Source organism: Nelumbo lutea, chromosome 2, assembly GCF_056320005.1.
Source record: "Nelumbo lutea isolate HS-2025 chromosome 2, American lotus-T2T, whole genome shotgun sequence".
Lineage (NCBI taxonomy): Eukaryota > Viridiplantae > Streptophyta > Magnoliopsida > Proteales > Nelumbonaceae > Nelumbo > Nelumbo lutea.
In genome coordinates, this window is record NC_142685.1 from 114,073,069 (window position 1) to 114,087,608 (window position 14,540).

The following is a 14,540-nucleotide window of genomic DNA, read 5'->3' on the forward strand; positions in this document are numbered from 1 at the left end:
ACCTATGGTGGTCAAAAGGGATCAAGTTATACATAACTGCAAGGGGAAAAATAGGCTACACAAATGGAAGAATCAAAGAACTACCTTCTAGAAGTGCAGAACATGATAGATGGGATCAGGAGAATAGTATGGTTATGTCATGGCTTTTGATCTCCATGCAACCGCAAATAAGGAAGAACTTCATGTGGGCTAAAACTACAAATGAGATCTGGGAACAGGCAAAATCCACATATTCTGAACTTCGACACTATGCCAAGATTTATCAACTGCAAGCAGCCTCATCTACTTGTCAACAGGGGGAGAGAAGTTTATCAGTTTATTACTCTGACTTGACCACTGTTTGGAAGGAGTTGGACCATTACCAGAATATTGATTGGAAGTGTGATGAAGATGCAAAATTGTATAAGAAACTTGTCTCACAACAAAGAGTGTTTGCTTTTTTACATGGTCTCAATCCTATCTATGAATCCATCAGAATACAAATTCTAAGTTCTAAGGATCTTCCTTCAATTCAGGAGGTCTATGCTCTTGTCTAGTCTGAAGAGAACAGGAGAAACTTGATGAACAACACCGGAGGGGATGCAATTGTGCTGGTGGCAAAGGAGGGTACCTCTACTAGTGGTGGACCTTCTTCCAAGAGAAGGGATCTCCAGAAGAAAGCAAAAGATAAGGAAAAATTGTGGTGCACTAATTGTCAGAAGCCCCAGCACACCAAAGATACTTGTTGGGATCTCCATGGGAAACCAAAGTGGGCTCAGGATCTACCTAAGAAGCAAGGCTCAGATGTAATTAGAAGGCCTGGGCAACAAGGTACCAAGAAAGACCACATGGCCAACATGGTTACTCGGGAGAATCAGCCCTCCACTCCTACTGTGACTCAAACACCACATGGCCAACATAGCTACTTTGGATCTGACCCAAGGGAGGATATTGTGAACTCCTTTCGTGACCATTTGGAGCTTTATGATAAAGCAATTTGCCAAGTGGATGCTCCTCCCACCACCTCTTTTGCATCCACATCAGGTAATCCTGCCACAGCTTTCCATGTTGCTTCTCACAACCTTGACTCTCCATGGATCATTGATTCTGGAGCGTCAAAACACATGACTGGTATGTCCTCTTACTTTCAAACTTATCACCCTCTTTCTGGAAGAGATAAAGTGAGACTAGCTGATGGATCATACATTTCCATAGCTGGTCAAGGAACTCTCTCTCTTCCCCTCAGCCTTACTCTTTCTGATGTTCTTCATGTTCCAAAATTCCCTATGAATTTGTTCTCAATCAGTAGTGTTACAAATTCCTTAAACTATTATGTGACTTTTTTCCCTTCCTATTGTGTGATTCAAGATCTGGCCTCGAGGAGGAAGATTGGTAGGGGACGTATGGTTGATGGACTCTACATGCTGGAGAATACGGCTAGCCTTCATGTTACAGAGTCTATGAGTCAATTCAGAAAGAGTAAAATATATTTGTGGCATTGTCGCCTGGGTCATTTATCCTTTGAGTCCTTGAAAGTTGTTTTCTCATAATTGTGTAAGTTAGTGTCTATTTCTAATTTTTCTTGTCAAACGTGTCAGTTAAGCAAGCATTGTAGAACTCAATTTCCTCAAAGAAATAGTAAATATGAGTTTCCTTTTCACATTGTGCAATCTGATGTGTGGGGCCCTATTACTTTACCTTCTGAGAGTGGCTACAAGTACTTCATTACCTTCATTGACGATTATTCCAGATACACTTGGGTATATCCAATGCGAACCCGTGAGGAAGTACCAAAAATTATCCAAGATTTTCAGCGGATGGTCTTCACCCAATTTCAGACCGAGATTCAAATATTTCAGTCAGACAATGCAAAAGAGTTTTTTCATAGTGACCTCACGAAGTTCTTTGCTTCACATGGCTCACTTCATCGGAGCTATTGTGCCCACACGCCACAACAAAATGGTGTGGCTAAACGGAAGAACCGACACCTCCTTGAAGTGGCACAGGGTCTACTACTCCACATGAATGTTCCCAAACGATTTTGGCTTGAGGTTGTCCTTTGTTCTACATACCTCATTAATTGAATGCCCTCTCGTTGGTTAGAGTACAAAGCCCCACATCAGCTTCTCTTTCCTAAGGCCCCTCTTCTTTCTATCCCTCCCCGTGTTTTTGGTTGTCGGTGCTTTGTCCAAAACCTATCTCCCACCCGAGGGAAATTGGACTCTCGTGCATATTTCTTGGATACTCATTCTCTCAGAAAGGGTATCGTTGCTTTGATCCTGTTTCTCGAAGATTCTATGTCTCCATGGATGTTACCTTCTTTGAAGATGAGCCCTTCTTTCCTGTTTCTCCTCAGGGGGAGTGTAGACATGAGGAGAAACTGGTTCAGCTTCCTCCTCTTCCTAATCCTGATCCTCCACATTTCCGTGTTTTTTCTCGTCGTTGTAAAGGCCAACCAGGTTCAAGAGTTGTGGAGAACCCAGAAGCTGTACCTCAAGTGCCATCAAATTCCTCGAGGGAAGATCATACTCACTCAGGTAACTTGATTCCTAATGATGGTCCTAACCTCTCTGTTGCTAATGATCTTGACCTTGTTAGGTCGTGCACCACTAAACACCCCATTTCCAACTTTGTTTCCTATGAGAACATCTCACCTTCATTTCGTGCCTTCCTTACCTCCATAGACAGTATCCATATTCCCAAGAATGTGGCAAAAGCTCTCTCAGTACCAGGATGGACAAATGCCATGAAGGAAGAAATTGATGCTCTTCACAAGAATAGCACGTGGGAACTTGTTGATCTCCCTAAGGGAAAGGATCCAGTTGGATGTAAATGGGTGTTCACTGTTAAGCATGGGGCAGATGGAACCGTGGAGAGGTATAAAGCTCGTTTAGTGGCAAAGGGTTTTACTCAAGTATATGGAGTTGATTATGCAAAAACCTTTGCCCCTATTGCCAAAATGAACTCTATTAGAGTACTTTTCTCTCTTGCTGCCAATCTGAATTGCGATCTACATCAGCTCAACATCAAGAATGCATTCTTGAATGGTGACCTTGAATAGGAAGTTTATATGGTTCAACCCCCCGGTTTTCTGGCTCAAAAAAATGAACAGAAAGTGTGCAAGTTAAAAAAGTCTTTATATGAGCTGAAGCAATCACCAAGAGCTTGGTTCAGCAGATTTCTTACTGCAGTTCAGCAGAGGGGATACAAGCAATGTCAGTCAGATCACACACTGTTTGTAAAAAGGGGAGAAGGTAAAATGGCTGGCCTAATAGTAAATGTGGATGACATAATTGTTACTGGTGATTGGAAGGATGAAATTCAAAGTTTGAAGGGCTTCCTTGCCACTCAGTTCGAAGTGAAAGATCTAGGACCTGCCAAATACTTCCTTGGAATTGAGGTTGCCAGATCAAAAAAGGGAATCTTCATCTCCCAAAAGAAATGTCTTAGACTTGCTTAAGGACACTGAAAAGATTGGAGTTAAGCCAACTGACTCTCCCATTGACCCCAACCATAAGTTAAGTGACAATCAAGGTGAACCTCTTAAGGATGTGAAGCAATTTCATAGGCTTGTAGGGAGATTGTTGTACCTCTCTATGACTCGTCCAGACATAGCATATGTTGTTGGTGTCCTCAGCCAGTTCATGCATGCACCTAGGTCCACTCATCTTGAAGCAGCGGAGAGAATACTGCGGTATCTTAAGAAGTTCCCGGGTGCTGGCTTATTACTCCAGAAACATGGACATTTGAGAGTTGAAATTTACACAGATGCGGATTGGGTTGGATCTCAAAGTGATAGAAGGTCTACTAGTGGTTACTGCACCTTTGTAGGAGGGAACATTATTACTTGGAGGAGTAAGAAGCAAACCGTGGTAGCTAGATCCAGTGCTGAAGCTGAGTACCGTGCAATGGCACACGGAGTAGCCGAAGGTATGTGGATAAAGAATCTATTAGGAGATATGGGTTTTCCAGTGGACAAACCCATGACTCTACTCTGTGACAACAAGGCAGCTATAAGTATTGCTGCTAACTCGGTACCACATGATAGAACAAAGCACATTGAATTTGACAAACACTTTATCAGAGAGAAAATCATCACAAGCGAAGTATGCACTCCATACATCAGCTCTGAAGACCAACTAGCAGACATCTTTACAAAAGGGCTAAACCATTCCAGACACCGAGATCTCTGTGACAAGTTGGGCATGATTGATATCTATGCCCCAACTTGAGGGGGAGTGTTGATAGATGTATTGTATGTATTGTACACAGGTTTAGTGCCCAAAGGGGTATTTTTGTAATTTTGTAGACATCTTGTGTTGTACGGCCAACATGATTGATATCACTCGCATGAAGCAGCTCTTTTGAGGCCTTAAGTCTGCAGCCTCTTCTCTTCTCCTTCTTCTTCTTCTTCCTTCCTTTCTTCCTCTTCTTCTTCTGCTCAATAGGCCCCACATCTTCTGATCAAAGAGTTTGGATTCCTCTTCCAAAAGATACACTTACTTGTGCTTCTTTTCTAAAATCCCTCAGCTCCTACCCCGGTTCCCGAGTGTTCCCTATTAAGGAAGTTTGGGTGCGACCTATTCCTCCAAAATTGTTGTATTCTGCTGGGAAGTTTATTATGGGAAAATCAATACTTTTGAAAACTTGCAGAGAAAGAGACCTCAGCTCCTACCCCAGTTCCCGAGTGTTCCCTATTAAAGAAGTTTGGGTGCGACCTATTCCTCCAAAAATTGTTGTATTCTGCTGGGAAGTTTATTATGGGCAAATCAATACTTTGGAAAACTTGCAGAAAAAGAGACCCTCTCTTTGTCTTTCCTTGAACTGTAGTTCCTTGTGTAAGGCACAAAATGACAATTGTTTCCATTTGTTGATCTCCTGCTCCTTTGCTACGGCCTTATGGAGTTGGAGCCTTAGTTTATTTGGAGGTTGATGGTATCCACCATCTGATGTGAGTTTGTTATTTAACCCATCTATTGTTGTTTGGCATGCAAGAAGAGGCAAGATCATGTGGAAATGTATCAGGGCAGCCACCTTATGGACTCTTTGGGAGGAAAGGAATGCACGAGTCTTTTTAGAGAAGGAAAGAAGCTTGGATGAAGTGGAGGACTATATCCTAACAAGAGCAATACTTTGGCTCAAAACCTTGGATATTTTTGTTGATTTCTCTTTTGATGGCCTGTGGAGGAATTGGTCAATAATAGCTAATACTTCTACCAAGAAGAATTGAAGTTTGGTACGATGGAATCCACCTCCAGAAGGTGTCATCAAGTTAAATTTTGATGGGAGCAGCCAAGGTAACCCTGGGCCTTCAAGTATAGGGGGTGTTGCGAGGAATAAGGACAGCAACATCATCTCCTTATTCTCTAAACCAATGGGAGTGGGGGGCTCTACAAGGTCAGAAATACTAGCGGCTATAAAAGGGATCCAGACTGCCAACCAACTTGGGGTGGAACATCTCCTAGTTGAAGGGGACTCACAGGTGGTAACAGGGTGGCATTTAAACCTGGATGTTACCATTTGGGGCAACAAAGACCTCATCAAAAAAGTAAAGTGGTTAACCAATAATATGAGAATTGAAATTAAATGGGTAAGCAGGTTGGCTAATACTATGGCTGATTTTTTGGCCAAACAGGGGGTTTCAAGGAAAGGTCCTTTTTGTGCTACATTGTAACTTGTTCTAGTATATTGGAAATTTGTACTTAACTAGCTTCGAGAGGTTGCATCTCGTGCCTCTCCTTGGGGACCTTGTACTAATTATTATTGTCGATTAATAAATTTCATTCAATTATCAAAAAAAAGGATTTCCTTGAGGACTCTACAATCATATTGGAGAGGCAATATCTTTGATATCTAAGATGAGCCCCTCGTTGCATTGGATCTCCAATCTCCATATTAGCCAATAGCTGTGTAGAGAACAGTGATGTGGGCCCCACAGCTGTGGTCCCACTTTGTCCATAGGGTAGAATATAGCTAGTCACAACTGTGGTTATTTTTCTGTTGTATTATCTCTAGTTTCAGTTTTATATTGTTTGTTATTTGTTAGCAGTTATGATGCAAACACCAAGGGCAGATATGTCCTTTCATGTAACTAGCATAACCTATATATATTAACTTAAAGTGGCGGCAGCAGAATATTGACATTCTGTTCTTCTCCTAAAATTTTGTGTTCTATTGCTCTTCCACCACTCTTTCTTCTACATCTTCTTCACATTCTCTTCTCATCGAACCTGAAATCTCTTAGTGATCAAGACTGAATAGCAGTCTTGACAACCTACATGGTATCAGAGCCAAGTTAGGGTTTTTCATGTGAGTCTAATACCAGCCGACCACATGAGAATCTCCTAGGACTGAAAGCTGAAGAGGAGGAGTTCGCAGACTAATTCTTGGAGATCGCCAGAGGTACTAGCAGCTGTTGGAAACTTGCTAGGGTTGCAGAGTGTTGATGGTCAGGAAGGATCACAGAAGACTAGGGTTCAGGTAACCCTAGAAGGCAGAGAACTATTTTTCCTTGTAAATTGTTACCTTTTTAACAGAAGTTCTTTCGGAGAAGATAGGTTGGACCTATCTGGAGGGGAAGGCCGAACCATTCTAGCTCTTTCTCTCTTCGATTTCCTAGGGTTTTACAACAAACCCTGAACCGAACTGTGTTCTCTCTACTCTAGGGTTTGAAAGTGATCTGCGGCAAGCCCTAGTGGTTGACTGATCCTTGTGATCTACCTAGAGCTACTCTTAAGTTGATTGGTAGGTCCGATCAGATTCTAGGGTTTCTTATTATTGCAAGCTCATCTATACAGTTTGGACTGTGAGACTGAATTGCTTCCTTTCAGGACTGATTAAAACCCTAACTTTCCCTAGCATATCAATTTTGTTTTAAAGATGTTCTCAGAGTTCTAAGGGGGTTAGAGATCTACGGACAGCTACTGTTGTGTTGGCTAGTTGGTTTCAGATCAGAATTACTTCGGTTTTGTGCACATACACAGACAATACAGATCAGGCCTATACTATTTTGATTGTGATTGGTGACTCAAGTAATGTTTTTGAGACTTGACAGAAATGGAGTCTAAAATTCAGGCAGAAGGCAGTCTTGGGAACATCAGTTATGGTGGTGTTTCTGAGATGGGTGGTCAGATTACGACCGTAAAGTTTAATGGATCAAACTATTTGGAATGGGCCCAATCAGCCATGATGGCTATTGGTGGAAGAGGTAAATTAGAATACCTCCTGGGAGATATGAAAGACCTTCCAAGGGAGACCCGACATATACCAAGTGGATGCAAGAAAACTACTTGGTTATGACATGGCTGTGTAATTCTATGCAGCCTCATATTAGCCAGAACTATTTGTGGGCAAAGACAACCAAGGAGATATGGGATGTTATGAAAGAAACTTACTCCCAACCCCTTAATGTTGCCAGAGCATATGAATTGAAATGCGAAGTGAACACCCTCAAACAAGGAGAGAAACCGGTATCAGTCTACTTCTCTACCTTGAAGTCCATGTGGCATGAGATTGATCACTTAGAGACTCTTGAGTGAGAGAGTCCCAAAGATGCTCAGACCCATAGAAAACATATTGAGGCAAACAGAGTGTTTGAGTTCCTGGCGGGACTGAACCCAGAATATGATATTGTGAGGCAGCAGATTTTGACTAGAAACAGTGGGACTCTCTCTCAGGCCTACTCGTTTGTACACAGTGAAGAAACCAAAATAAGGTTATGATGCAACCCGTATCAGCCTTTGTAGCGGCTACACCCAAATCAAGGGGTGATTCAGAGAATGACAGGAGGAAGGAAGACAAGAAGGATGTAGTATGTGAACATTGTAAGAAACCCAAACATACAAAAGAGACATGTTGGAAACTGCATTCTCGCTTGGTTCCTGCGAAGTTAAGAAACAAGAAGGGCACTGCTAATGTAGCCATGAACACTAATTCAGCATCCTCATCTGGCACAAAAGGAACATCTTTGGAGACCTTAGCTGCAGTTCAGGCTGCCCTAATACAGCTAGAAAAAGAGATTGGAAATTCAGCTCAGCCACCACAGCCTCCATCAGCCCCTGTCACATCTTCCTTCACCCATTCAGGTACTCAAGCTTCAGCCTATCATGCCTCAGCTCCAGGTACTACTGAGCCTTGTTGGGTAATAGACTCAGGTGCATATGATCACATGACTAGTTTGCCTTCATTGTTTACTACTTATCATTTGTCTTCTGGTAGAGATAAGGTATCTATTGCTGATGGCTCCCTGGTTCCTATTTCTAGGAAGGGTGACATCAAACTTTCAAATACTATGTCCCTATCATATGTTTTGCATGTGCCTAAGCTTGATACTAACCTTCTTTCAGTCAATAGCATTACCAAGCATATGAACAGCTCACTAACCTTCTTCCCTGACCGATGCGTTTTTCAGGACTTGGAGACGCAGAAGGTGATTGGGACTGGCCGTGAGACAAATGGGATCTATCTGCTCGGGGAGCGGTTCCGTCAGGGAGAGTCAGTAGAGAAGTTATCTTTTGTTTCTCAGAGTGTGAGTCCGGTTATGCTTTGGCATAACCGATTAGGTCATTTGTCTTTTCGATCTTTACAGAGTCTGTTTCCTGCTTTATTTGAGTCAATTGAGTTGTCTCAAGTACAGTGTGAAAGTTGTGAGTTTGCTAAGCATTGTAGAAAGCCTTATTTATTGAGTAATAAAAAGAGTGATAATTCTTTTGATATTGTGCATACTGACGTTTGGGGGCCTTATCATATCCCTTCCATGGGTGGGTACAGATATTTTTTGTTATTTGTTGATGACCATACCCGTTTTTCTTGGGTTTATTTCATGCGTTCACGAGATGAGGTACCTTCCCTGACCCAAAATTTTCACCAAATGATTCTAACCCAGTTTGATGCCAAGATCAAAGTTCTTCAATCTGATAACGCAAAGGAATACTTTTCCAAATCATTGACATCTTATCGTCTTCATCATGGGGTTATCCACTGGAGCTCTTGCCCTCATACACCTAAGCAGAATGGAGTTGCCGAGAGGAAGAATAGGCACATTTTGGAAGTGGCTAGAAGCCTCATGTTAACTTCCAATGTCCCTATTCGCTTCGGGGGGGATGATATCCTCACGGCAGTATACCTTATTAATCGGGTCCCTTCTAGGGTCCTTGATATGCGATCTCCTTTTTCGCTTCTCCACCCACGTAAGGACTTGTTTTCTATTCCACTTAAGACATTTGGTTGCATTTGCTTTGTTCAGCTTCTCGGACCCCATCCCTCCAAGTTCGAACCCAAAGCCTTTAAATGCATCTTCCTTGGTTATGCATAAACTCAAAAGGGTTATTGCTGTTATGATCCTGTCTCCGGGAGGAAGTTTGTCTCCATGGATGTCACTTTCTTTGAGGGGACACCCTATTATCCTCGGGTTGCCCCTCAGGGGGAGAGTAGTGAGAGTGGGGGTTTGAGTTCTTGTCTTCAGGGGGAGAGCAGTGAGAGTGGGGCAGTTCCTTTACCTATTCCATTGGGTGATGAGAACCGCAATGGTGAGGGTGGTCAGAGGGATCAGGAGTTGAGGGAAAGCTGCAATGGTGAGGGTGGTCAGAGGGATCAGGAGTTGAGGGAAAGCTGCAATGGTGAGGGTGGTCAACAGGATCAGAAGTTGAGGGAAAACTGCAATGGTGAGGGTGGTCAGCGGGATCAGGAGTTGAGGGTTTATCACAGGCGGTGCAAACAGGTTGAACCTGATCATCAGCAGTCCAAACCAGCTCCAATCTCATCTGCAGCTCCAGGTCCAGATACTTCAGTCCCAGAGCCCACAGAGACTTCCCCTACAGATGATCTTGACCTTCCGATTGCAGTCTGTAAAGGGAAACGACATTGTACTACATCCACAGCCCACTGTATTTCCCATTTTTTATCCTATGATCGCCTATCTCCTACCTACAGGTCCTACCTTAGCTCCATTTCCAATGTCCCTATTCCAAGAACAATGCAAGAAGCCCTATCCGTCCCTGAATGGAAAGATGCAATGCAAGTTGAGATGGATGCTCTGTTGAAGAACAATACCTGGGAGGTAGTTGATTTGCCAAAAGGAAAGAAACCAATTGGATGCTGATGGGTATTTACGGTGAAACATAATGCAGATGGATCTATTGAGAGGTATAAAGCTCGGTTAGTTGCAAGAGGGTTTACACAGACTTATGGCATAGATTACTTGGAGACATTTGCACCGGTAGCCAAGATGACTACTATTCAAATTCTCTTGTCCCTTGTAGCAAGTCACACCTGGCCTTTATACCAAATGGATGTGAAAAATGCCTTTCTGAATGGAGATCTGCAGGAAGAAATTTACATGCGTTTGCCTCTTGGATTCTATGATGCAGGAGTCGGTAAGAAGGTCTGCTGGCTCAACAAGGCTTTGTGTGGTTTGAAACAGTCACCTAGGGCTTGGTTCGATAGATTTAGACTAGCACTTGTGAAGTTTGGATATGTACAGGCCCAGTCAGATCATACCCTATTCATCAAGAGGGTGGAGTCCTCTTTGACACTGTTGGCAGTATATGTTGATGATATTGTGGTCACAGGGAATGATAGCCATGAGATTGAGTCTCTTAAACAACTTCTTCACCAAGAATTCGAGGTGAATGACCTTGGTGTACTCCGGTATTTTTTGGGTATTGAGGTTGCTAGATCCAAACAGAGGATCTTTATATCTCAGAGGAAATATGTCCTAGACCTGTTGGCAGAAACTAGAAAGTTAGGTGTCAAGCCTGCAGATACACCAATTGAACAGAATCACAGGATTAGTGCCGAGAGTGGGGAGTTTCTTGAAGACAAAGTTATGTTCCAACAACTGGTAGGAAAGCTCCTATATCTCTGCCTCACTCGGCCATATATTACTTAGGCTGTTAGTGTTGTCAGCCAATACATGCATTCTCCTAGAACCACACATCTTCTTGTAGCAGAAAGAATCTTAGCTTACTTGAAGAGATGCCCAGGTAGGGGTATATTTTTCAAGAACAACAATCACATGAAGGTGGAGGTTTATACTGATGCAGATTGGGCTGGGAGTGTTGATAACAGAAGGTCTACCTAGGGATATTGTGCCCTTGTGGGAGGAAACCTTGTCTCCTGGAGAAGTAAGAAACAAAGTGTTGTCTCCCGGTCAAGTGTTGAAGCAGAATACAGGTCCATGGACAATGGAGTGGCTGAAATCCTATGGCTAAGATCTCTACTTGAGGAGTTGGGTATTGAGTACGAGAAGCCCCTGATGCTGTACTGTGATAATCAAGCCGCCATTAATATAGCACATAATCCAGTACAGAATGACAAAACCAAGCACATTGAAGTTGACCGTCATTTTGTGCGAGAGAGGGTCTCATCTCAAGAAGTATGCCTCCCTTACATCACATCCAGTATGCAACTAGCAGACATTCTTACTAAAGTCGCATCAAGAAAGAAGCTAGAGGCGGATCTATCCAAGTTGGAAATGATGAACATATACTCCCAATTTGAGGAGGAGTGTAGAGAACAGTGATGTGGGCCCCACAGCTGTGGTCCCACTCTGTCCGTAGGGTAGAATGTAGCTAGTCACAGCTGTGGTTATTTTTCTGTTCTGTTATCTCTAGTTTCAGTTTTATATTGTTTGTTATTTGTTAGCAGTTATGATGCAAACACCAAGGGCAGATATGTCCTTTCATGTAACTAGCATAACCTATATATATTAACTTAAAGTGGCGGCGGCAGAATATTGACATTTTGTTCTTCTCCTAAAATTATGTGTTCTATTGCTCTTCCACCATTCTTTCTTCTACATCTTCTTCACATTCTCTTCTCATCGAACCTGAAATCTCTTAGTGATCAAGACTGAATAGCAGTCTTGACAACCTACAAGCTGATAGCCATGTTAGAGAAGGATTTGAACCTCAGTTCCTTTCGGTCTCTTGAGATCATCTTGTATTAAGCTTATAATGAAGTTAGGGAGGTGCAGTGGGGGAAGGAAGTCCCAGAGGAGATTCTTAGTGAAGAGTGATGTTCAGTTGTTGTTTGAATTTGAGTTTGGATGGACTATTATGTTTCGTCGATGATTAATGGGTCTAGTTTCCTTTTGGATTTTGGTTGTTACTTTATAAGGGAGACTTAGGTACTAGTCAGTCTTGGTATTGTTCTTTAAGGGGGTGGTTTGTAAGGCTGTTATGTTGTTATTGCTTCCTGGTTATACCTTCTCACCTTATCTTGTATTATTCTTTTATTTTAATGAATCTTCCTTTATTATCAACTAAATAAATAAACTTGAATACAGAATCACGGTACTATCATGGCGAACACTCTCTGTCTCTAAATTGGATAGCTAGTCTGCCAAGTTCTAGAGAACGATGCTCCATGAATACTACAAAAAGAAGCAAATGCTAAATAGACGCCTTCCAACACATTACAAAGAACGGTATGAAGAAATTCGCCAATGTGTGGTATTTTGCTTTTTTTAGAAACAAAAACAACTGCCAGCTGAATTTTTTAGGAAAAAAAAAACAAAATCGTACATATTGACAAACAGCCAAATAGTGAATATTGTGTATATCGATCCTCATCCAGTTGACTCTATTGCAATGCAGATACCATGTCCAGATAAGAAGAAGGCAACCATCTAACCTTTTTGTCCTTTATCTCGCTAGACTGTATCCATGTCTTTATCTGGTCTCTGTATCTCTGAAGTTTCTTAATCTCCTTCTTCAAGTCCGCCTCGAATTTCTCCTTCTGGTTTGCATTATCGGTGTCGTAAACCTAAAAAACAAAAAAAAAAAAAAAAAAAGAATAGGAATGGGACTATAAGAAAATAGCAGGTGTTCGAGATGTAAGTGTATAAGGTAGTCATCGAGACCAGATGAAGTATATAATAGTTGTCTATCGGAAAAGTTACCTTGTTCCAAATGCTATCGAAGACATCGACACCTTCTTGGACCTTCTTTAGAACTCGATCGATCTCACCCTGTAATTTTCGACTGGCTCCCATGGTAACGCTGAATAACAATAGAATGGGCGAAAAAAATCGATCAACCAACCAACAGAGATCGCTATGCTTCAAGTGTTTCAAAATGAACGGAGATTCAAACTTCAATCCAAATTTTTGCTAGGTTTTCGGTTCCAATGGTCCTGAAGTTCCGAGAACGCTGAGTGGTAAAGTTTTACCGAAGTGACCGTATTTGCACACGCAAGTGGGCCCTTCTTATGAGAATCAGAAATCATAATGCATCTAAAAAGGATAAAATGGAAGAAAGAAAACCGTTGATAGCCGCTCTGATTGTAAAAGTTCTTCCGCTGTCATACGACTCATACCCTTCCGGCATCGTGGGAATTACGTAAATAGCCTCGGCGCGATTTGCAGGGGAGACCGGGAGACTATACTCGCAGGGAGCGCCTTTCACATTTATTGTTCTCTTCGTTAGGAGATATTCGGGCTAATTTATTAAACTACTCGGTTTGGCTAAAATAAGTATACCCTTAGTTTACATTTAGTTTTTTCCTTTATCTTTTCCTTAAAATCAAACATAATTTTTGTACGTTGAATATTGTCTAATACCACCCCTATTGTTTTTTGACTAATTTTACTATTATTGTTAACATACATTAAATCCAATTTTACCTTTCATCCCGCTTCCTTTCTTCTTCTTCTTCATTGTCATTTTCTTCCTTTCAATAGTGATAAATCAAGCTGACTCAAACCTTAACCAATGGCGGGTGGTGGCGATAGCCTCCTCCACCTCCTAACCCTCTCTATCTCTCGGTGTGCCCTATACCTCCGTCCAAGTTTGCATATGTCCAAAGCCAAATCCGCTCATATCTGCATCTACTACTTCCCCTTCGTCCATATCTGTGTTTGCTACTCCTACTCTGCCATATCTGCGTCTTCTACTTCCCCTCTATCCAGATTTGCGTATATTACTTGGGGTAATCATATCCTATTTCCTTCCATTTTCACCTAGCAGCTTTTTGCAGCAATTTTAACATCTACTTTAATTATCGTTTCTTGTTAATTTTTGTTATGAGTCATACTTATTTTTGGAAAAGGACAAATTTTCCCATCTATTTTCCATAATGCAACTCTTAGTGGCATGTCTATGGTTATTCCATTGTCTAGGCTCAACACCGACAACATAAGAATATAGCAAAAAGCATAGTAACAAATAAAGAAAATCTAAGGGAGTAGCGATAAAGCTAATTATTTATAACAGGGTTAACCTAAAATAAAAACAAAGCTAGAATACTGGAGGGAGAAACCTTGAGTTTATAGATCGAAGGAGTAAGAGAAGAAATCTGGGAAGCAGAGTTGTTGGAGGAAACGCCGGGGGGTTGTGGATCAACGGTTAAACCAAGAATGTAATAGCATCCATGAGCTCTCCGCCTTCTAACATGGAGTCCAATTTAGATGAATAATGTTTCAAGTTTTTAATCAAGTTATTGCTCGATATGGAGTCCAAAGGAAAGAGATCGGGAGAGATGGAGTTGAGGCATCGAACATTTTATTTTATATTATTTTTTGTCAATGTGGAGTTGTAGTCTGTAGAGCCCTATTCATACAA

General features: G+C 41.8%; 1 protein-coding gene across 12 annotated transcripts in view; it reads right to left on the minus strand.

Annotated features, from left to right (window-relative positions):
* LOC148872951 (uncharacterized) overlaps positions 1-13,853 on the minus strand; it is an 81,442-nt gene extending 67,589 nt beyond the window's left edge. For 6 of the 12 annotated variants that reach the window (XR_016107622.1, XR_016107624.1, XR_016107618.1 and 3 more), the window contains exons 1-2: positions 12,881-13,224; positions 12,613-12,744 (exon numbers count right to left, since the gene is read on the minus strand). Coding sequence is in view for 5 of the 12 variants with exons in the window: in XM_088971765.1 (XP_088827891.1) it covers positions 12,613-12,744; positions 12,881-12,973 (225 nt within the window). In the remaining 7 variants the exon portion in view is untranslated. The other 6 variants (XR_016107619.1, XM_088971764.1, XR_016107621.1 and 3 more) reach the window with 5 other exon arrangements.
* Positions 13,854-14,540: the final 687 nt, after the last annotated feature.